Below are 25,023 nucleotides of genomic sequence, written 5' to 3'. Positions count from 1 at the left end.
TAGACTCAGTGATACCCTTTCATAAAAGCTTCAGAGATCATTAATTAGACAAATGGTCCTGGCTTTGCTTTCTGCAGCCTTAACAAATGCTGTTTGACTTGTAGCAGAAATGACTAGTTGCGTTGAATGAGAAGGGCGATAATACCTCTTTAAACAGTGCAGAACAAACACTAAGACCGCAGACACTGGGGGAAACTGAGTGTGCCCAAGCACCAGGGCCTGTTTCCCCCAGCACAGTTGTTTCTCAGGCTGTCAGAGTCTCCCTCATCCTCAAAATCTGAATAGCCAGCACTTCCTAGTGATTCAGAACTCCGTATTTTCATAGTGGCATTTTCGTGCACTGTTTGCTTCGTTAACTGGAGCAGGAATGCTGCACTAAACAGCTCCCAGGAGCACCATTTGCAGTCTTTTATGTAAATCGTGTTCCCCGGACTTAGAATGTGTTGGCTCTTCCAGGTGGCATTGGGTACTTTCAGAATTATCTCTTAATAATGGACTCGGAGGTTTCCATATGCTTTAGAATCCAAAGGCAAAGAAGGCTAAAAACCTGAAGAAAACTAAAAAAGAAAGAAGTCCTTTAAGTTCCTTGGCCCTGAATTTTTTGAAATATCATGGTACGTTGAGGTGAAAAATTCCCTGGAATAAGTGAAGCTTTGGATTCTGGTCCCCCTCTGTCCCTTACTGTGTGACTTTAGGTGAGTTATAATGCACAGCAAATAGAAGGCTTTGTCGTGGCTGATACGAATTGGGCTCCTTCACTTACTGTGTTTGAAATGACCCTGAGCCAACGTTTCTTGGAGTAATGTGTTGAAGCAAAGATGTTCAAGTGATAAGCAGGATTTCCAGTTGTCACTTTTAAAAGTGTAATTGAGAATTGGAGCAGATTTGGAATGAAACTGGCGTAAAGCTGTGTGTAAACAGACTTGTACACAGCTCTTCCTGCAACGCCTTCAGGGGTGGGGGCGGTTTTCAGACAGAAGAGCTCACTAAAGGCATCATGGTGCTAAGATTACTGTGCTTTTTGCAAAGAGATTTAGTAGATTTGGATCATGAGGACTCAAGAGATTACGTCCTGGCCTGATCTCTCTCCTTCATCCCTTTGTCTCATCCAATTACTTTCCATTTGAACATGGGATAGAATCCCATATGGCCTCTAACATCTGAGGTCTTGTAAAAAACAGTCTCTGTTTAATACTTATGCGTAGATACATAAATGGAGCTTTGATCTTTCTGATTAAGGATTACAGAGAGCATTTTGTTTTATTATAGCTTTCGTTTCTCTCACACAGACTTGCTCATTTTGTATTCATTCATTCCTTCTCAGCAAACGTACTGAATGATTATTGAGTACCTTCTCTATAACAGGCTAGAGTCTGGGCCAGGGAGATGAAAGGCACAGTTCTCGCCCTCAAGGGGCTTATGGTAAAGGAGAGAGACAAGGAAGCAAATAATCACAGTGCCACTGACAGGTAAGCCTAGGGAGCATTCCTACTGCGATTGTGGTTTCTGGAGGATGGTTGTAGCTTGTTTCAGAGATCCCCTTCAATTAATGATGAAAATTGAACTACACACATATTCATTCATTCACGGGAGTTCAAACCAAGTTTCCTCTTAGAAGTGGAAATGTGGCATGATGAGTAAAACAGCACAGAGCTGGGAGAGAGAACATCTGGTTTCAAGTTCTTTTTATGCCATTTACAAGCGTCGGACAAGTCACTGAACCATTCTGAGTCTGGGTTACTTTAAGGACCAAAATGAATAGCATAAATGAAAACTTTGTAAAATGTACAACACTAGATAAATTTGAGAGTTTGTTATTAGGAAAAAAAACTCCCCAGTTTGCCACATGCACACGCAAACATCACACTGCTGAAGAATAATAAGTACAACTTTTCCTTTGGGCCTAAGTTTTTTCTTGAAAGGATTCCCCACCCCCCCCAAACGGATTTTTTTCCTTAATCGTATGTATAAATCACTTTGTGATATCCAATACAGTTCTTCCTCTTACCTAAGTCCCCAGGCACAAGGCAATTAGAAAATAAGTATTTTAGACCTTCAGTTTGTATATAACATGGTATTAAAACAAAATCCCCATAGATAAGCCTAGAATAACTGTAGAGAATGATTCTTCCTGAGGCGTGCGCACTGCGTAGCCAGGCTACACTTTGCTCGAGTCTTACTGCACTTTCCATACAATATACACCCACATTTCATATATTGTTTAATAACTCTAAAAATTTACCATCTTTTACCATCTTAGATGTGTAACATCTTAGGACTACAACTTTTTAAAAATAATTGTGAGTGGGGCGGCCAGTTATCTCAGTTGGTTAGAGCGCGGTGCTCTTAACAACAAGGTTGCCGGGTTCCATCCCCACGTGGGTCGCTGCGAGTTGCGCCCTCCACACCTAGATTGATGTATTGTCTGTGGCCGAAGCTCACCTCTGCTCACATAAACGGGATTCCCTCTGCTCCACATCACTGACATTGCTCTTGTCAAGGATGCCAGTGACTCTCTGTGACTGAATGTAGTGGTTACACTTCTGTCCTCAACTTGGGAGTAGCGCTGGAGGCAACTGACCCTTCCTTCCTTCTTACAACACGGTCTCTGTTGCCGGGTGTCACAGTCACCTGAGTTTTCTCCCACGTTGGTGGCCACTCCTTCAGTCTCCTTTTCTGCCTCCTCATCTTAACCTCTGAATCTTGGCATGACCAGGGGCCCAGTACAGGGCCTCTTTCTTGTCTCTTGATACATTTTCTCCCTAGGAAATTTCATCTAGTCCTGTGATTTTTATATATGATCATTATACCCGTGACTTCTAAATGTATATCTCTGCCTGTGATCTCTTTCTGAATTTTGGATTCCGCTTTCTTCATGCCTACTTGCACCTTCATTTGGATAGCTAAGATGCATGTCAAACCTAACAAGTGCAAGACACGACTTAATCTTCTCCTTGCCAAACCTGCTCTCCCTTCCCCAGCTACATCTTAGTAAATGGAACCATCATATACTCAATTGCCAAGGAATCATCCTTGAAACTATTTCCCTTACCTGCCCATCCCTCCCCTGCCATCCACCGGTCCTGTTGACTCCATCTCCAAAGCGTGTGCTCAGTTGGTCCTCCATTCTCATGTACTCGCTCTACCCATATCCACCATCGTATCTCAGCTGGACTTCTTCCAGAGCCTTTCAGCCAATCGCCCTGCTTCCACTCTCATTCCTTGCCCTCCACACCCACCATCACAACTAATCTCTACCTGCCCACCTTGGAACTGGGAGAAGGGAGAAGGATATCATTTGGGGGCCCCTTTAAATTCCAGCATAAAAGATTGGTCTGACTGTAAAACAAAAAAGTTGTACAGTACAAGACATCTCAAATAATTATATTGAAAACAAATGAAAGGCTTAGATGACAGCAATACATCAGTAACAGACAGAGTTAATATCCATAATATAGAGAGCTACTTACCAAGAAAAAATAACCTGATTGAGAAATGAGCAGTGACGTAAGAAATTCACATGTGAACAAATGTCTGAAAAGATGCTTGGCTCTGCTAATAATTAGAAAGGTGCTAATTACAAGTGACTTATTTTGGCTATTCAGGTTATAAAAAATTAAGATTAATAGCATCCACTGTTGATCAGGATGAGGATTGTTTTATATTCTTGAGACTAGGAATGTAAGTTGGTATAATTACTCGGAAGGCAGTCTGGCAGGATTCCATATCTGGGGTCAGTTCCAGAGAAACACTAGACTGAATGCAACTACACAAACATATTGGAACACAGGTTCTCTCATTCCATTGTCATTCCTTGAACAAATATGTATTGAGAAACTACTATGTGCCCTGCACTGGGATAGCCAATGGAGAGTTAACAGAAAAAAAGTAGAGGATAAAAACCAGACATAATTCTTCCCCTGTGGGAAATATAAGTAAACGGAGAGTCACACAAATAACTGTATAATAACAGTCATTACAAGTAAAGTAAAAGGGCAGGGTGTGAGAAAGGGGCAAGTGGAGCACCTAATTTAGATTGGAGGATAGTTTCACATCATGGAAGGATGTGACCCTTTTAAGTGAGAACCATAAAGGATGGGGAAAGTCAACCAGGTGAAGAGGCAGAATTGCAATGTATGATGGGAAGATGCTCAGGTCTAACTAAGCGCGTGGGAAGGGGCTTCCATTAGAGGACGAGAACACGGCAGTGGGCAGAATGCAGTGAGGAAGGGGAGGAGAATACGTGCCAGAGAGGTGCGTAGTGGCCAGACATGGGGCCTTTACAGCTCCTGGAGAGGATTTTGAACTTCATCCTGTGAATATTGGGAGGCTATTTTATGGTTATCATCTGAGTAGTGACATGATCGTGTATGCAATTTTATGGCAAAAATTGTTGTGTAGACAATACAGTAGTTCTGGGCGTATTTTTAAAATGAGAATGGCTAGGAAGAGGGGCTGGAGTGGAAAAAAGAAAACCAGTGAGGAGATCATCGCAGTATTTCAGAGATGAGATGATGGTGGATGGGACTAGTGTAATGGCAGAACACATGGGCAGGAGGCGGTGAATTCAAGTATATGCCGGAGGTAGAAGAGACCAAATTTTCTAATTTGTGGGATAAAGGAGATGAGACAGAAGCAAAAGCAGGAAGGAAGAAAGACTTGGAAGGCAGGGAGATCAAGCTTTTTTTATTGAGGTAAATAAAATGCACGTAACAAAATTAACCCTTTTAAAGTGAACATTTAGTACATTCACAACCAGTACTCTGTCTAGTTCAAAAAGATTTCTACCATCCCAAAATAAAACCCTGTGCTCACTAAGCAGTTGCTCCTCATTCCATTCACCCCCACTCCCATTACCACCCTACCCTTAGCAACCACCACACTGTATTCTATTCCTATGGATTCACCTATTCTGGATATTTCATATAAATGGAATCACGCAATATGTGACCTTCATATCTGGCTTTCATTTTGCATAATGTTTTCCAGGTTCATCCACGTTGTAGCTTGTTTTAGTTCTTCATTCTTTTCTTTATGGCTAAATAGTATTTCCTTGCATGTATATACCAGCTTGTTGACCCATTTATCCATAGATGGACATTTGGATTATTTCCACCTTTCAGCTATTATGGTCATTACTGCTGTGAACATCTGTGTGTAAGGATTTGTTTGAGTACCTGCTTTCAGCCCTTTGGGGTATATACCCAGGAGTGGAATTGCTGGGACCTGTTAATTTTTTGTTAAACTTTTTGAGGAACTGCCAAATTGTTTTCCATTTTCCATTCCCACCAGCAACGTACAAGGGTTCAAATTCCTCCACATCCCCACCAACACTTGTTATCGTCCCAAGTTCACTTTTGGATATGTTAACATGCCAATGTGTCATGGAGATAAAGAATAAGTTATTGGATATAAAAGGTCTGGAGTTCAGAAGGGAGATTTGGGCTTGAGATATACATTTTGGATTGTTTGCGTATTAAGGGTACTCAAAGACACGAGAGAGGAGGCCATTGATGAGGAAAAGGGTACAGACTAGAAGAGAGGAGGGCCTAGATCCTTGCTTAGAGGAACCCTGAATGTCTGGAGGGAAAAGGAGAAGCTGGCAAAGGCGATCAGGAGAACCAATCCAAAGGTACTACCAGGCCACCTGAAGAAGTGAAAAATGAGATTGGGGTGTGTCCCCTCTCAGATGTTTTGCTGAAGCCCTGGGAGTTCAGTGAGGTGTCCTTCTTTACCATCCATGGAGCCAACGCTTTTAATACCTCAAAAGCCACATCTCAGGGTCAGAAAATTCCTTTGCCATAGATTCCGCAGATGATAAGAAGAAAGGCCATTTCCCACCTGGGGACCACTGAAAACTGCTGAGTTGGTACAAAGATGTCCGTGTCCTAATCTCTCGAACCTGTGAATACGTTATCTTACATGGCAAAAGGGGCTTTACGAATGTGATTAAGAATTTTGAGATGGGATTATCTTCACTTATCTGGTAGGCACAAAGTAATCACAAAGGTCCTTACAAACGGTATATGTTTGTCAAAACTCACAGAACTGTACATCTCAAAAGGGTGAATTTTACTATAAGTTATACATCAATAAACTTGCTTTTAAAAACTGAAGGAAAAATGCCCTCCAATATAATGTGTTACATATATAGTTCTTTGGGACAGGACCTGATGGATTGCGCATTCAGTCAATAGATAACCTAGTCCAAATTTTTGGCTTCTGGGCCATGTTGTTCATATAGCATGCCATATGATTTTCTGCTAATGTAGCGTGCTCACCTGCTTGCAGCTTCAAAACTTTCTTTAATTGGAAGGGTACTAAGCACTTACCTTCTAAAAAGTTCAACAAATGTTCTACCTCAAGGAAAAGGGGAAGGCACCAAGAGGATGATGAAGCAGAGCTGGACTAGCAAATAGCCTAGAAACGCAGAGATAAAGGTGGGGACGGGGGATTGCTGTTTTAGTCGCCAACCGGGAGAAGCAATACAAGCCTATTAGAGGTCATTATGCTGATAAATAGATGGTATCTCGGTTTGGAGGGAATTGCCAACTCTGAATATTAGTCAGACTTCTGTCGTTAAGGTTGGCTGAACAGTTTAATTAAAACACCAGTCAGAAACACGTAAAGGCTAACGCCTGTGATGTGAATCTCGGCGCCGCCGGGCGCGGACCATCAGCACCCAGCGGAGGTCAGCCCCGGCCCAGGCTCCCCCACCCGGCAGGCGAACCCCCTTCTCATTGGCCACTGCCCGGCTGCCTCGGGCGCCCATTGGCCCGCCCCGACGCCCGCTACTATAAAAGGCGGGCGGCGATACCCCGCGCGGGTTGATCCAGTTCACCGCTCGCGGCGCTGGAGGTGAGTAAGGTGGCTCCTCGCGGGAACCAGGGACCACCTTCGCGGATTTGGGGGCGCTGGGCCGGCGTGCGGTGGAGGCAGTATTACGCTCCCGGGAGGTAAATGCCCATGGGGAGCTGGGTCTGGGAAGTCGGAGTTGTACCCTTGTAGTCACTCATTCTTTCCTCTTACCCGCTTTGGGGAGAAAAAGCACTATTTTTGACCACCTTCTTTGCGCTAGAAACACTCATCTTTACACTCATCTGATTTCACCTTAACAAAACACCCTGTCGAGTAGATATATCTCTTGCATTTTACAGATGAGAAAACTGAGGTTCAGAGTCCAACCCAAGTCTGTGTGACTCCTGTATGTTAGCAGAAACATACCATTCTTCTTCCTTCCCTTCCTCTCTGTCAAACAGCAACCTCTCTTTTTTTATATCCTCCTCCCATAAAGGGAACCCTCCCTTAGACACCCCCAAAGAAAAGGGAGTCTCAGATGCAAAGCCTCTCAGCCTCACACCTACCCTCTTCACCTCCACCCCAACACAGGACGAAGAACTTGATTGCAAGGTTACAACTGACAGGGAGGCATAGGGCCTGGTTGTTCAGATCCAGTCAACGGTCCAGGTAAGCTTAACTTTGCCTCTGACCATTTGATTTTCTGAGGTTTCACATTAACTCCTCATTGATGCTCTAATGTAGTTGACTTGGGGGACAAAAAGACTAGAGTTGAACTTTCTGACCCAGTAAAAGATTGTGCCTGTCAATTTATTCTCAAAGAAGGATGGAATTCACTTATTTTGTTTAAAAGTAAATGTGAACACAGCTTAAAGTAGCTATAAATATTTCTGTAAAGCTATCATCTGTGGTTTATGAATCTTACCATGGGAGTTCATTTGTACATGTGTAATTATTAGATTAGATTATCTTCAAGTTAGGATCTTCTATTTCCATTTTCTTTACCAGTGCCTTTATTTCCTTGAATAATGTTTTTCATGGGCAGTGTTTTTTTTGGATTCCATTTTCACTTTCACCCTCATGACTTCCTCCCCCCTCCCCCATTTAGAGAAGAAAATCAAGATTCTCTGGAGAAGTCTCTCCTTCCACACCAGTCCTCCCACAGCTTTTAGTTCTGTTTTCAAACAGCATTCATTTTTAAAAAATACTTTAATTTGGTAGTGCTTTGTTTTTCGTAGATCAGATAAATTTAAATTACACTTGGTACTGATTAAGGGGAGAAATGAGTTAGTCAATGTATACACCTTGACCCCTCCTCTACCAAGATCTTTTGTCCTCCTTCTTGGTGTGTCTTCCTTATTTCCAGTGGCATATCCTGCACACCAGTGCATCCTTAGGCAGGCCAGGAAATACAATAGGAGAACAGCTAGCCCTGCCTTTCTCAGGAAAAAGGAAATACCATTGGCATTGACCTATTAGAGTGATGCTTTAAGAAGACAATATATACTTCTTGATGAGACATGTATTCAAACAGGTGTGACCCATTGGACACTTTATAGCCTTTTATCTTACCAGGCTAGTACTGTGGGTTTTGCCCCTGAAGGAGTAGGAGGGGTGGGCAGATTGAAGGGGGAAAGATAAAAAGTGAGAAGGGAAAATGTTGAGATTCTCAAAGGGGCCTTGGGAGTAGTTGAATAAAGGAAGAAAGAACTGATGCCTCATAAGCTCTGTCATCCAGGTAAAGTTATAGCCACATTTTATTAAAGCTCAAAGCTCTATAAGCTTATTTTGGAGTTAGTATTGGGGCAGGGGTGATAATTCTTTTCTTATAGTTTTTCAGCAGAATTTACCTTTGAGAATTTTATTTTTATATTGCCTTGAACAAGAGAGAGAGGAATGTTTCCAAATCTCAATGTAAAAGGCCTCGAATGTCATAAACACTCAATTAACGTATCCTTCACCCGCCTCTGCCCCCACCCACTAGGGAGATGTTGGTGGCAAAACCAGATTCATTCCAGAACCAGGGGAAGACAGAATCATGAACTGCAAAGGGATGGGCTTAGACCAGCCATGAGTGTTAGTACCTTCTTACAAGGGCTCCTGCCAGGGGAGCTTAAGGGCCAGTTTTGAAATGTGAAAGGAATTCTGTATATAGTTTTATGTGAAGAGTTGCATTCTAAGCTCTGAGAGATTGTTGAAGGATGAACTATCAGGAGATCTGAAACTCTTGTCACTTTTCTTTACTGTTCTTTGATCCTAGCTCCCAGTTGTTAAAGTTCACTTACATTATAAAAATAGTGGTGGACCAGGAAGTAGGTTATATTTGCAGAATCCCCTTCCTTCAGCCTGCCATAGTGACGATATCAGGGAAAATGGGGACTCAGTAAATATTGGCTGACTCAGTAATTGTACTTTGGGGTCTTTATCTGTTTGTTTGCAAAATAGCTGCTAAATTATTCACTTGAGATTTGCAACTTAATATTTTTTAGGAGTTTCATAATAAATCAACCAATGAAACTGAAAATCACCTTAAGACAAAAGAATATTTACATTTTATATCATAAAACAACGTTTCCATGTGCTTGCTGCTATAAGAAATAGGTTTATAACCATCTTATAAAATGCTTAATTCCCAGGGCAAGAAAAATTCTTAGCCTCCTCTGAGGAGTTTAAAATGTCAATATCATCACATTTAACATTTTCTCTTTTTTTGAGGACTGGGAAATTTGGGATTTACACTTTGTAATATTAGAGCTAGTATTAATTACTTAGTGCAGGTCAGCAACTGTTCTAAGGGTTTTATATATTTTATATATTTAATCCTTTTTATAACCATGAGATTGGTGCTAATTATCCCTCCTTCAATTTTGCAAATAAGGAAATTGATGCACATAGAAATTATAGCTTACCTAGATGGATTTGTAGATAGATTTGTTGCTAGCAATTTGCTATATTATTTTACATCTCTTTTATTATTTGCATCTGCATACTGTAGGACAAAGCCACCCATACTCTGTGTGAAAAAAAGTCCATGATCTTTGAGTGATAGTTAGACAGATAAAAAATGTTTCCCAAGGTTTTCACATCTCTGAAAGCACTTTGAGAATGTATATTTGAGACCATGCCTGAATTTTTAGCTCCCAAGCACCAATTCAGAATTTCCTGTGTATACTTAAGTTTACATTAAGAAATGGTTAATTCTGTGGAAGCTGAAAATCTCTTTTTGGATCCCTTGCTTCTCATCTATAAATCCTTTCTGATTAGAGACTTATGGATGGGCCAGAAGCCGTCTCCAATCACCTTTAGGCTCTCATGAGATATTGGTCATGGGCTGGGGAAGTTAGGGCCTTGGGTATGCTCTTCAGATAGCACAGCTGGGATCTCAGGGTTCCATTCCCTTCTTATTTGTACTTATTGGAAAGTCTGTCTTTTCTCCTCCCCCTGCCCTCATACATAAGTCTGTGAATTCCTTGGAGGCAGATTGTCTTTGTTTTCTAACCTTCACTGCCCTAACACTGGCAGTGGTACTTTATATACATGAATGTGCTTGAGTTGGAATTTCATTTATTTTACCATTAGTGATCATTTGAGTCACAGAAAAAAATCTACATTATTTTAAGTTTAACTGGTCACTTTTTTTTAAATTAAAATTTATTGGGGTGACAATGGTTAGTAAAATTATATAGGTTTCAAGTGTACAATTCTGTAATATATCATCTATATATCACATTGTATGTTCACCACCCAGCGTCAGTTCTCCTTCCATCACCATATATTTGACCCCGTTTGCCCTCATCTACCAGTCCCCTCCTCATGCCCTCTGGTAACCACTAAACTATTGTCTGTGTCTGTGAGTTTTTGTTTCTTTATTTGTTTGTCTTATTCCTTTGTTACTTTTAGTTTTATGCCACATATCACTGAAATTATATGGTTCTCGACTTTTTCTGTGTGACTTATTTCTCCTCACGTAATAATCTCAAGATCCATCCATTTTGTCACAAATGGCACTATTTCATCTTTTCTTATGGCAGAGTAGTATTCCATTGTGTATGTATACCGCATCTCATTTATCCAGTCATCTATCGAAGGACACTTTGGTTGTTTCCATGTTTTGGCTGCCATAAATAAAGCTGCAGTGAACATCGGAGCACATATATCTCTACGAATTAATGTTTTCAGCTTTTTTTGGTATATACCCAGGTGAGGGATTGCTGGGTCGTATGGTAAAGCATTAACATAGAGCTTGTTTCAGTTGTAGAAAATAAATTGACAATTAACTTTGCTGTATTAGAAAGCTTAAGTAGCATGCCCAAGATCATACTGATAAACATCAGATCAGTGATTAGATATGTCTGACTTCACATTCCAGATATTTCCTTACACTGTTTTGCAGTGTAAACAGGAGGTTGAGAAGATGTCAAAGTAGGTATCTAGTTCATTTTCCAAGAAGACAGCTTTCAACTAGATGCCATGAATTTTGTTCTGCCTTCTGTGTTTCTGAAAATGTTTAGGGTAATCCGGTGAAATCAGATCCATATGTTAACATTCACATTTTCAAGGACACAGTTTTAAATATGTGTTCTCACATTCTCTAGTTATGTGACCATGGGCAGGTTAGTTTCTCTAAGCTTCAGTTTTCTCATTTATAAAATGGGTGTAATTCCTATCCCCTCCCACCAAGATTTTATGAGAAGTAGATGGGGTAAGATTAATGCATGATATTTATAGACATTTGACAAATGTCAGTTCCCTTACCTACCTCTTGGGTTGCTAAGAGTGGATGGAATCTTGCCATCATAGAGTGGGGAATTTCTTTCTTATCTCCATACTTTCTTAACTTACATGTAGAAGTCCTTCAACTCAGTATGTGCCTGATAAATATTTGTTAAACTAAATTGCAAAGGTATCATACAAACTATTCTGAAACAGAAAATTGTATTCCATTAGCAAGTTTAGTATCAGACTATTGTTTATGACAATACAGTTGAAAGTTACTGAGCCATATTTGGTACTTTATATCCTCTATCAAGCCAGATGGGTCTATTGGGCTCCACCTTATAAGGAGCCCTAAAATGTTACACAGTAGTGAAGAAAAAGGAAAGAGAAAACTCACAAGAGCTCTCTGGACAGAAAGACAAAAATGTATAAAGCTCCTCATTTTGCATCATCCTATAGAAAAGCATTTCAAAGCCAGGATTTTAGCTTAATAGAAAACTACCTCATCCTTCCTTTTCTCATTTAGCCCTCAATCAGATGAGCCATGTTCCTTAGAAGGATATTTGGATGGTCCTAGAAGATCAAACTCCCCTGCATTCCCTGCACACAGGATCTGGCCCCACTTGCGTTGCCTACATGATTTCTCACTGCTCTGTATTGGTTGGTCACCTCCTCATCTTTTGTCTTTTACCTCCTCATGTGCTGCTTCCCCACCTTTTTTTAAGATCCAATTCAAACACATCTTCTTCACTGAAACATCTCCACACATGTACCACAAGACTCTAGTCACTGCCATCACTACGCCATCTGTGTTCTCTGTGACAATGCTTGTCCTCTGCATTGTCATTCTCTCTCTACCAGACTTTATGTTCCCTGAGAGTGGGGACCATGTCTCTAATCAATGTTTCATTCCGTTATTCATTTGATGACATCTCTCTGTTGCCTAATATGTGCAGGGACTGTGTGAGGTGCTGCAGATACAATGGTGAGTAAAAGCATACATGATCTCTGCTCCTCCAGAGCTCACAGTCCAGTTGATGAGACACACGTAACCAAACACTCACCGAAACAGAACTACAACTGCCCCAGTGACTGTTGTGACAAATGATAGGCACATGGTGCAGTGATTGACAATCAGCGCTAAGGGGAGTTGACTTGGGGAGGTCAGGGAAGGCTCCCGTGAGTAAGTGAAGTTTGAGCTGGGGGATTGGCACGCGGTGTATCTGGCTTCAGTCCACGGCATCACCACTATACTTGCGCTCTGGTCATGCCACACACAGCCTTGCTTGGATCAGTGAGTGAGAGCAGGTGAAAGACAGTGGACTCAGTTATATTAAGTTGAGTTGTTAAAGGTTAATTCCACTAAAACTACAATATGAAAGGCAATTAGGAAGAATTAATTACCAAAAGGAAACTAATAAGACTAAATCCTCAGTATGCTGTTACCATTTAATACTCCAAATCTTATTTCTCAAGTATGTGTTTCTCAATTGAATATCACCAATTGTGCCCTATTTCTGTCTTTCACAATAGCCTCACCTCCCCCAACACACACACACACATGCACAGTTGGATTTATAATAATATAGCACTTGTAGGCCAATATTGAAAAAGCTTCAGGGCCCATGGCCTAGGGTTTTCCACAGGCAGAGCGCCAAGGAGATACTTGTATGGAACTAGAATTCTCTCAGCTAGTAGTTATTCTTCTAATCCACGTGTCCAGAGCTGCCTAGGCTTGTGAATGTACAAAAGAAGTAGAAAGCCTTGTCCCTGTACTGAAGGAGCCTGCTGCCTTTTTAGAAGATACACATGAATAAAACATTTGGGAAAGACATTCAAGACCCAGTGTAATAAAGTGCTGAAATTGTTGGGGGAGAGGAGGTAGGCTTTCGTAGAGGAAGAGCTCCCAGTTCTGGCCATGATAGTCAGGAAGACAGCAAGAAGCCAGTGGGCTTGAGTCGTACCACAAAAGAAGGGTTGCATTAGAAGTTAACAAAAAAGGTGACCACTAACAGGTATAGTATCCTGGGACATTCTGGGCGCTATGTAGGCAATGCTGTATCTTAATTTGGTTTCACTGCAGCCTTGCAAAGCAGATCTGCACCTCCCTGTCTACAGGTGAGGAAACTAAAGCTTGTTTAGTGTTATACAATATTGTCTTAGTTTCAAACATTATCAAATATTGTCCATGTTGCATAACTTCTTTTTTAGACCTTTCCTTATTTTCATACTTTATTTTTAGAGAAGTACACCAAATTCATCATGATTGAAGACAATAAGGAAAACAAAGAGCATTCCTTAGAAAGGGGGAGGGCAACGCTCATTTTTTCCTTAAAGAATGAAGTTGGAGGACTTATAAAAGCACTGAAAATCTTCCAGGTAAGCACTCTCCATATTTCTGCATAAACTCTACTAAAACAAGTCTCTAAAATTATATTTAAAATATAGATAATTGGAAATTTTTCAAAGATAGATTACAGACATTTTTTAGCACTTAAATTTTTAAAATATTGCCCAATTGTCACAAATGGGCAAGGGCTACAAACGTTCTACAGAAGAGGAGCAACAAATAGCTAATAAAGAAATGGGGAAAGAAAGGTTCACGGCATAGATTTCAGAGAAGCAAATTTTAATTAAAGAGAATATTAAAATTTTAACAACATTATTTAATGATATGATTGATATAGTTAATGATATTTTTCTATAGCAAAATAACAAATATTTTAAAATTATACTGTTTCCTATCGTCAGCACTTCAATGCATTTGACACTTTAATACACCTTTGATGTGAGGGTAAATTGGTATCATGTGTAGGGAAACAATCTGGTGATATGTATTTATGAGCCTTAAAATGTTCACATCTTTTTACCCAGGAATTCCACTTTCCTAAAGCTATCTTCAGGAGATAGGGGTTAGGGAGGCAGTACGTGAAAAATTATTGAGTATTTACTATGTGTCAGGATGTGAACCAGAACAAAGTGGCCACAGCCCATGCCCTCGCGGTGTGTATAAGCTCGTGGGCAGTACAGACACTAAACAAATAATGATAGCAAGTAAATAATTACACGTGTGCAAAGTGACCTGAAAGAGAAGTACCAGGTGCTATGATAGTATTGAATGAGGGGACCTAACCTAGACTCATTTCAGTTCCTACCTGCTCCGTGGAAACGTCTGCTGTCTCTAATCCATGATGCTCTTTCCCTTCGCCGACCGTCTTAAGCACCTGAACACCACCTACTTGTGTTTTCTCTTAGTCTTTCATGTGTTAGACAACTAGATTATAAACCCCTCGTGTGTCTTACCCTTCTTTGTATGCTTCACTGCCTTTACTGGGCTACGTCGGTGTTCACTAAGGCAATTTAGATTGAACTGGTTGGCACTGGATACCATTTCCTCTAACCTCATCTTTTTGATGAAACACTGTTGGGTGACTGGTTCTTATGTTTCGTGATGATGCTAATGTTTTCCTCAGCTGCCCAAATTGGTAAGAGAAGATACCCTCTTCCCACAGGTTTACACATGAGGTACCCACAGCTTAGGCTGGCATGGAGAGATCAGAAGAAGCAATCTGGTTTAGCTGGTCACTAAGCTTGTAGCGTAAGAGATTTTAGGTGTTAAATACTCTGCTCAAGCTGTTCATTTAATTTTATTAAATGCATTTTTGCAAAGGAAACTTTTCTTTCTAAAGGACTAACATTATCACTTTTTGAAAACTAAGCTTTTTATTGATGAGAATTTTCAAAGGTTCTTTTGATCTAGGAGACTTGGTATTTTGACTTGAAGACCAATCATTTCTGGCAATATCAGAGACTTCTGGTAGGTGTTATCTTAGTTTCTGGAGGGTGTGATGAATTTTTCAAAATTTTTGGAATAGTACCTAAGATTTAGGAGGAATTATTTTGCTGTTGGCAGCACTAAAAACAGCCTTTTCTCCCTTTGGCTAGTATGACAAGTGTGAAATTGATTTTTAGTGGTAGCAAAATTTATCTACTCAGAGACTATTACCATTTATGGCAGTCCTGTGTAATCTTCACCCTCTGCTTCACACAGGAGAAACATGTGAACCTGTTACATATCGAGTCCCGAAAATCAAAGAGAAGAAACTCAGAATTTGAGTTTTTTGTTGACTGTGATATCAACAGAGAACAATTGAATGATATTTTTCATTTGTTGAAGTCTCATACTAATGTTCTCTCTGTGAATCCACCGGATAATTTTACCATGAAGGAAGATGGTAAGTGTGAAATGTGAAAATACTACTCAAAAGATAAAGTACATAATGTGTGTCCAGTCTTATATTTATCTTAAAGGATGACAGTAAAAATAAAACAGTGTCTTCAGATTGCTTACAGTCTGGTAGTGAAGCAAAATTACACAAAATGTAATTGCTCAAAATTCTCAAGAAAAATTATAAGGCAACACTTTATCAAGTGTGAGAGAAGCGAAAAGGAAGCCTCGAGAATGCCAAAGTATTCAGAAGAGTTAGAAATCGATTAGGTTGTCTCCATTTCCAAACCATCAAGCATTTCTTGGTTTCACAAACCTTCTGTTCACAATCCCTGAGCACTTAGCAACTCTCACAGGGCTTAGAATCTAGTACATAGTAAGTGAGTGTTTGAATTAGTTGAGAATATTCACAGTGGCTGACCACGAAGACGTGAAATACACTATGTACAACATTCCTTCCTGTCCCCACTTCCTCCAAAAGCAAATGAAGAAGCAGTAAAGCCATCTAAGATTTCAGATAACAAAGTGAAAATCAGATAGCAAAGATATAGGCTAAGATCTTCTGTTGTGAAAAAACCCTGTGGTTTATTTGGAGCAAAAGAGAAATGGATAATTCAGTCACGTTGTATAGATGATGCTAAATTTAAAATATCCCTTCGGATTATAGCACACTATTTGGGTGTGATCAGGGCTGACATTCATCTGTTATGTATTTATATGGCTATGTAAGTTACTAAACTATTGATATGCTTCCATTTCTGGCTGGCAGATAGCTGCTTCCCTGAGTTCCTCGAGTGCTCCCCACCATGCCTAAAGCCCGTGTGTTCCAGATCCTTCCCTGGGAGTTCCATGCCCACCACACATTGCTGCAGGGTTAACATCTGGCAGAGCGGGAGCCTAGGACTCTGCTTGTGTCCATTTTAAATGATGTGATTGGTCCCCTGTTGTATTTGTTGTAAAATCTCTTGAATATCACTTCTGGGTATGTTAGAAAGAGCATTAGACTGAAGTAAGGATTGAGTTTAGTCCTCTCTCTTCCATTAGTGAGGGATGACCTTGGATAAATTATCTTTCTGGACTTTGGTTACCTCTTCATTTCATTTTATAGAAATGAAAAGTGTTACAGAGGCTAATGGTTCAATTGATATCTAGGGAACACAACTTGTGTCAGATATTTCTACTAAGAAACAGAAATACACAAATATATAGTCCCTACCTTAGAGTCATTCCCATTCTTTCCTGTAAGACTGACATACACAGATACATTATAGTGAAACAGTAAAAGCTTTTAGAAAATGAGAAACATAGTGTCACAGGAACCCTGAGGACAGAGAACTACTTCCACCTACACAGTCAGGGAAGGCTTGTTTGATTTGGGCCTTGAGGGAGGAGAAAGATATTCTCAGGAAAACAGAAGATTGCGGTGGAGCAGGAAGTCAGAGTGGGATAGGTATTTCATGCAGAAGAACGGCATATGCAAAAACCCAGAGTCTTATGAGGGACTGTATGATGGTGAGAGGATCAAAGTGGCAGAGACCTAAATGATCTCTAAGATTCTTTTCATCAATAAAAATAAACATTCAAAGTTTTTATTAAATTTGCACCTTGGTCGGTGAAGTTGTACATCCCTATTCTGCCTTTTCTTTTTAGGGTAGGTAATTATGTAGCTTAAAAATTTTTTTTGAACTTTTGGTCTATTAGCAAAGTATAGCATTTCTCCAATACTTAGGAAATCAAGTCTCATAAAATTTTTTAAGGGTCATCAAAAATTGTGATTAAAATTTACATATTAGAAATAGAGCAGTTTTATGAATTTTGCCTCAATGTACAAACTAAAGTTAAAAATCTCATCGAAATGCATTTATGACTTTCTTAATTTCTTCTTACTTATTGCCTTATTTAAGATCGTCTCTTCAACTGTTAGTGGTTTTTATATTTTGCAGGTATGGAAACTATTCCTTGGTTTCCAAAGAAGATTTCTGACCTGGACCACTGTGCCAACAGAGTTCTGATGTATGGCTCTGAGCTGGATGCTGACCATCCTGTAAATATTTTTATTAAATATTTTCCTGAAAATAATTTAAAGCAAACTAAATATAAAGGGCATTTTTTTTTCTTTTTTGGAGAAAGTGCTATTCTAGATTAAATAGGATCTTGTTGTAATTTGGATTTCAGGAAATTTAGAGACCTCCCTGTTGGTGGGATTGAGACTATCTTCCTGAAGAGCATCTAACTTTATTGGCTCCAAAGCATCTGCCAGATGCCTGGCATTCCTACTAGTATGAGCTATTTACTCCAAGACTTATACTAAAATCAAGACAGTATCTGCAGTCAGTTTTTATTAAAATGGACATGGGTTATTGGAGAGGAGAGTAAAGACAGGATGGAGAAAACATTATCACCCACTCTGCGCAGCATAATTGGTTTATTAGGCAGTTGATGAACTAGGAAGTTGTTTCCTTGGGAAATTATGCGGGATGCAATACAGGCATGCAATTGGAGAATTAATAAATCCAGAGCATTAAGGTTGCTTATGGAGCTCTAGGATTCTGGGAGGGGAGGAGAGAAACGAGTGCAATTGTAAAGTCGCATAGACCCAGACTTTAACCTCGCTTCTACCACTTATTAGCTCTGTGATGGTGACCTTACATTGCCTTAGACAGCTCCCAGCCAACCCATCCATTTACTCTATAATATCTCTTGACTAATTTATAAATTGCTCTACCTGCCCTCAGGAAGCTTACAGTCTAGTTGAAAAGGATAAAGCACACGTAGATAAATAAACACATATGAGATTAAAATGTGAAAAGTGTGCTAAGTGGCATGAACAAATTGCTTTATGATATGTATATGAGAGCAAATACGTCTAGCTGAAAAGATCAGTCAAGTGATTAAGGAAAAAAAAATCTCACTTTTGGAAAAGAGCCTGTGTTTAACTAGGGTGGTGCCTTTATGATTCTTCAAATGATTTTATTTTTGTAGCTACTATTGTATTTTTGTATGCTTATATCCATAGTATCTTTTATCTTTGTAGCCACTATAGTATAAAGCTGTCCTATAACACTGACTTTCAAAATGATTATAAGTTTCTAAACAAAATAACAATTATGGAGCCCTTTAATATAATACCTTGGGTAATAATAAAGATGTTTTCTCAATATCATTTGTCAAGTACATTTGTGTATGAATACTTAAAAACTTTTCTTTAATTATCAGGGCTTCAAAGACAACGTGTATCGTAAAAGACGGAAATATTTTGCAGACTTGGCTATGAACTACAAATAGTAAGTGCGTTATAAATATACCTTATATAACTTAAAAATAATAAAATAAATAATGGAGTAAATTATACTCATTTAGTAAATAGAGAATAAGATAAGTGCTACTGTTTATTGAATGCAAATTCAAAGTAACTTCTTCCTTTTATTTCACTAGTGGAGACCCCATTCCTAAGGTTGAATTCACTGAAGAGGAAATTAAGACCTGGGGAACTGTGTTCCGGGAGCTCAACAAACTTTACCCAACCCACGCCTGCAGAGAGTATCTCAAAAATTTACCTTTGCTTTCTAAGTATTGTGGATATCGGGAAGATAATATTCCACAGTTGGAAGATGTTTCAAACTTTTTAAAAGGTAATAACTAGTTAATGTTTTGGGATGTGGAACTCTGTTTTGATCATGACAGAATTTTTAATAGAGGAATAAAGTCCATTTATATGGGAGGTCAGAATTTTCCTGTACTCTGCCCTGGAGTATTGGATCCTGTATTAGGCACCGCGTTTGAAGAGGGGCAGTCAGAACCTGGAGAAAGCGTGGAAGAAAATGAGCAAAATTGTAAGGGGATGGGAAAAGGTATCATTTGAATAAAATTTGAAGTACTCTTAGGGTGTTTAACCTGGAGATTTAAGGGACAGTATAACTTTGTTTAAATATTTGAAGGTCATCTTATCTAATAGAGGGATTACTACTCGTATGTGAGCCTAAAGTAAAGGACTGTTGGGTAGAAACTGCAAGCTTTGGGCTTGAAATGGAAATGGAACAGGCTCACAAGGTGGTTAGTTCATCATCCATGGAGGTGCTCACGCAAAAGTTTCACACCCTCTTGTGAGAGATGTGGTAGAGGTATATTTTAAGGGAGCTATCAAAGGGAGAAACCAAAATTAGAAGACAGTTCAAACAAAACATAGGTTTGACAGGGCTACTTACACTGTCAAGTATGGTGGCCTCTAGATACATGTGGTTGTTTAAACAATTAAAATTAATGTCAATCAAAATGTTAGTTCCCCAGCCTCACTAGCCGCATTTCATATATTCAAGAGCACGTGTGACTAGTGGCTATCCTACTTGGTAGCCTAGATACAGAACATTTCCATCAATGTGGAAAGTTCTACTGGACCATGAAGTCTCCCCATCAAAATGGGAGAATCCAAGTACAAAGCAACTGGGTGGAACTGGAATCCCAGAGTGTGAAGGTTTGAAATGAAGGGCAAGATTGGAGCTTAGAGAGCTTCCCTGAGCCACTGCGGCTCAGTGCGGCTGCTTTCACAGTGGGTATGCAGTCTTGCCTGTTGGGGGGTGGAAGAGCACCTTCTGGTTTAGGTAAAATAAACTACTTTAGAAGAGGAAGTACTGGCTAAAAATGGCATAGATTCAAAAATGGTTCTGATCTAAGTTAATAGATCTTGTTAACTGTTGTTTAGAATATCAGTGGGGATATTCTAAACTCTTGAGGGAGACAGTGAGGTGTAGTATAGGAGACCCACACCTATGAGGGCAGTTCTCATCCTACCTTTATCATCTACTGTGTGGCCTCGGGCACATTATTGAGTCTCTAAGCCTCGGTTTTATAGTTGTCACAACGAGGAGAATAACTCATACTGTGAACATGAAGGGAGATGTGATATGTAAAAGGTATAACCCATTGCCTGGCCATGGTAAGTGCTTAATAATTATTACTTCCCCAGAGTACACATAGGATAAATTTTAGTTTTCATGTCTTCTTTCAAAGCGTTACTTGGTGCCACTGGGTGAGTTAAAATGCTGCAGTAAATGGTCTGTTCTGGTGAAGATTTTCGCTGTATTTTCTCCCTTGTTTCGCAGAGCGCACAGGCTTTTCCATCCGTCCTGTGGCTGGTTACTTATCACCAAGGGACTTCTTATCGGGTTTAGCCTTTCGCGTTTTTCACTGCACACAGTATGTGAGACACAGTTCAGACCCCCTTTACACCCCAGAGCCGTAAGTACTTCTACTTCAGCGTTCATTCATCAAGTAGCTTTTTGTAATAACGGTACCTACCTCATGAGTGTTTTGTGAAGATTAAACAAATGAGCACATGTAAAGCATTTAGGGCATAATACATGCTCCGTGCTCTGTGTAGGTTAGCCATTATTATTGCTATTATTAATTGACAGCCTGTTAGATGACAGGTGCTGTTGTAAGGATAGAGGCTGTAACACTGAAAAAAAATCAGACAAAAATTCCTGCCTTCCTACAGCTTATATTCCAGTGGGGGATACAGATAATAAACAAATATATATATTTGTTTTCAGATGAGTGCCATAGAGAAAAATAAAAATAAAGCAGGGAAAGAAGATGGAAGGCTGTGTGTGTGTTGCTATTGCTATTTTAAAAAGGATGGTCAGGGAAGGCCTTGCAGGGAAGATGACATTTGAGCAGAGACCTGATTTTGGGGTGTGTGTGTGTGTGTGTGTGTGTGTGTGTGTGTAGATGTCTATGGGTGTCTGTCTATGGGTACATATATGTGTGTGTGTGTTTGTGAGTGGCCATGGTATTGAACCAAAATTGTTTCTTTATTTGGTTAGTGTCCTTTGTGATTTATTTCCAAAGTAATACTACCTGACCGATTTGAATAAACATAAGACCTGATTTTAATTTGATTGAATAGTTGATTGATGCATTTATGTTAAGCATCACATCTGTGACAGACTTGTACCTCTTTTTCAGGGATACCTGCCATGAACTCTTAGGTCATGTCCCCCTTTTGGCTGAACCTAGTTTTGCACAGTTCTCCCAAGAAATTGGCCTGGCATCCCTTGGAGCTTCAGAGGAGATTGTTCAAAAACTGGCAACGGTATAAATCTGGAACTAGCTATCTAGATCAGTAATTCTTTTTTTTTTTTTTAAACTTTTGTTTATTTTTAAGTGTGTTTTTCCAGGACCCATCAGATCCAACTCAAGTAGTTGTTTCAATCTAGTTGTGGAGGGCGCAGCTCAGAGTGGCCCATGTGGGGATCGAACCGGCAACCTTGTTGTTAAGAGCACCACACTCTAACCAACTGAGCTAACTGGTCACCTGCAGTAGCAAGGGGCTACATTTTATGTGGCCACAGAATTTGGGTGTTGAATACACATTCACCATGCACACTGAGATGAAGCTGAGGCAGCAAAACACTATTTATTAAGTGAGGCAATAAGTAAGATAGACAGAATAAAGCAAAGTAAGACAAAGAGCAACAGTGAGTTCTCACCACCCGAAGAGTGTTTCCAAGGTGCTGGGGAACCGAGACAGCGTCTTAGCTTCAGGTGTGTCTGGCAAGCGTCCCCGTCGGGGAGTTCTGACTCGGGCTCCCCCAGGATACTAACTATGTAGGGTTTTTTCCAATAGATTACCAGTCTGGAAAGAATGCTAGGCCATAACGATTCCAATCAGCAAGCATGGGGACAATCAATCACAAGTTTCAGGGTAATTATCTAGGGTAGAAGGCAAGGCACATAATTTCTGCAGTTTCACAATGTACAAGAGGTTACTATGGCCACAGGGCAACCTACGTGATCCTATTCATGCGTTCCACCGGCGGGTCAGCTATTGCTCAACCAGGGGGGCTGGCGAGGCCTCCCCGAGTTTACTCCTGCCGATGGGGAGTCAATGTCCAGGTGCCACCTGGACAGGGCATTCCCCTGACGCAACAAATGGAAGGCACAAAGGGGCACCTAACTCACATTGTATTTACTTCATACCACCCCAAGATCAGTAATTCTAAATGGGGGGGGGGATGTGAATATTTGCATAGTTTAAAAGTGCATATTTAAGATGACCATTAGAAAATGTTTCTTTGTTCATATTTAGTTTAATTTAAATAATTTAAATAACATTCAAGGAGGATGTAAATTGTAAGATTTTTCAAAGAGAGACATGAGCTTAAGAAAAGGCAAAGAAACACACGAGTACAAGAAAGTTAATAGTTTGTATATGTTCTTTTTCCAGTAAAACTGATACGTTCCCTAAAATGATACTAAAACTATTTTTGAGCAGTATGTACGAAGCACCATGCTGGAAATACAAAGATGAGGAAGGCCCAGTACCTGCCTTGAAGGAACTTACACATTACTTGAGGAGACAGTTATGTTTAACAATAGGACAGTGATACAGAGGTTCAGGCAGAATGCCCTGGGAGTGCAGAGAGCTGACGGGGGAGGGTTTCGTGGAAGAGGACCATCTGGACTAGCCCAGGAAAGATGAGACAAATTTTTAAGACAGGAGGAGGAGCATTGTGGGACAAGGGCACACCAGGGAAGGCAAGGAGATGCTTCCTGCTTCCTGCGTCTGGAGAAACAACAAGAAGCCAGAGCAGAGAGAGTGTGAGGGTGGGGGAGGCTGTGTGAAATAGGCTCGATGCTTAGAACAGTGCTTCTCCAATTGGGGTTGGGGACCATGGGCGTCCCTGAGACCCTTTCATGAAGTCAAAATCATGCGTAGGTAAAAGATCCATTGGAAGTGCAAAGTAGATGTAACAGACAGAGTTCATTGATACAGTTTTAGATTCCACATTGCAGCTGAAATTGAAGAAACTACCACTTTGAGTTTTGATGTAGAGTCAAAGAAGAATATCCACAATTATCCTTAAAGGCTACTACAATATTCAACCCTCTTACAACTACTTATTTGTGTGAAGCTGAATTTTCTTCATACACTTTAACCGTATGTGTTAGCCATTATTATTACTAATAATAATAATTGACAACCTGTTAGGTGACAGCTGCTATTTTAAGCATAGACGATGTAAAGCTGAAAAAAAGAAAGACAAAAATTCCTGTCTTCGTAGAGCTTATATTCCAGTGGGGGAATATATTAATACATAATGGGCAAATTTATTGCAACAGGTTACATACAGAAGTAGATATGAGAATCCATCTGTTTCCCAGCCAGACATTAAATAATATCTAGCCAGACATTGAAAATATTCACAACAATGTAAAACAATGCTACCTTTTCCCACATTTTTTTGTTTTGTACAATAGAGTTGCTTTTCATTAGAATGTTACTTATGTTACCATAAAATGATTTATTATATTTTAAAATTCAGTAGTAAACATTGAAATTTTTTCTGTTTTTTTTTTTTTTTTAATATGGTAGATGCAACTAGCTATAACTCACATAAACAAAAGGTCTTTGGGGTCCTCAGTAATTATTAAGAGTATATAAAGGTACTGGGAACAAAAGTTTGTGTTTGTGAAGTGCTGATTTAGAATGAGGCCAGATTGCAGAAATATTGTGAATTAGTCTGGGAGTCTTGGACTTTATTCCAGGGTATTTTGGGTCATGAAGAGTTGTAATTTGTTTTACATTGAGCCATTCAGGATGTGAAAGTAATATTGATATCCTTTTGCAGTGCTACTTTTTCACTGTGGAGTTTGGTCTGTGTAAACAAGATGGGCAGCTGAGAGTCTTTGGCGCCGGCTTACTTTCTTCTATCAGTGAACTCAAAGTAAGAGTTGTAAATCTTTGCACATAACTATATTAACTTAATATAATTGATACGACCGGAAATAGTTTTTGGGTTTAAACAAGAGCTTACTATGGAAGATACTTAGGGTGGCAGTAAACAGTACTTAAGAGATACTTTTCTTGATTTCCCAAGTTTTCAGACATCTGTCTATCTATCATCTATCTATCTATCTATCTATCTATCTATCTATCTATCTATCCATCCATCCATCCACCCTTCTATCAATCATCTACCTATCTATATATATATATCTTTTAAATAAAAAAAAATATTTTAAAGCTCTTGTTTGCAAATTCTTGCTATTTCCTCACTATTTTTGGTGTGCTAGCAATAACTTCTAGGGAGTTTTTTGAGATTTATTATTTAGCCAATAAAGGAATAAACAGGTTTGTTGAGTGATGCGTGTGTATGAAACTGTCCAAGGCACTCTGCTGCTCTCAAGGAGCCGACCAGCTGGTGGTGGGTGCAAGTCATGCACAGGAATAACTAGTGCAAGTAGAAAGTAGGTGCCATAATGCAGCTCCTTGGGCGCCT

General features: G+C 39.7%; 1 protein-coding gene across 5 annotated transcripts in view; it reads left to right on the top strand.

The window, feature by feature from the left end:
* The window catches only part of TPH1 (tryptophan hydroxylase 1), a 41,187-nt gene that overhangs the window by 11,291 nt on the left and 4,873 nt on the right, over window positions 1-25,023 (top strand). For 2 of the 5 annotated variants that reach the window (XM_074336102.1, XM_074336101.1), the window contains exons 2-9: window positions 13,757-13,893; window positions 15,566-15,749; window positions 17,686-17,786; window positions 18,959-19,026; window positions 19,178-19,374; window positions 20,842-20,977; window positions 21,707-21,833; window positions 24,373-24,468. In XM_074336102.1, the coding sequence (XP_074192203.1) occupies window positions 13,777-13,893; window positions 15,566-15,749; window positions 17,686-17,786; window positions 18,959-19,026; window positions 19,178-19,374; window positions 20,842-20,977; window positions 21,707-21,833; window positions 24,373-24,468 (1,026 nt within the window). In that variant the 5' untranslated portion in view covers window positions 13,757-13,776. Of the gene's footprint in view, window position 1; window positions 6,957-7,389; window positions 7,468-13,756; window positions 13,894-15,565; window positions 15,750-17,685; window positions 17,787-18,958; window positions 19,027-19,177; window positions 19,375-20,841; window positions 20,978-21,706; window positions 21,834-24,372; window positions 24,469-25,023 lie in introns of those variants that run through there. The other 3 variants (XM_074336099.1, XM_019714977.2, XM_074336100.1) reach the window with 3 other exon arrangements.

This window comes from Rhinolophus sinicus, linkage group LG06, assembly GCF_036562045.2.
Source record: "Rhinolophus sinicus isolate RSC01 linkage group LG06, ASM3656204v1, whole genome shotgun sequence".
In the NCBI taxonomy this organism is placed as follows: Eukaryota; Metazoa; Chordata; class Mammalia; order Chiroptera; family Rhinolophidae; genus Rhinolophus; species Rhinolophus sinicus.
Note: the sequence above shows the minus strand (reverse complement) of the source record. Positions and strands in the feature narration are given on the sequence as shown.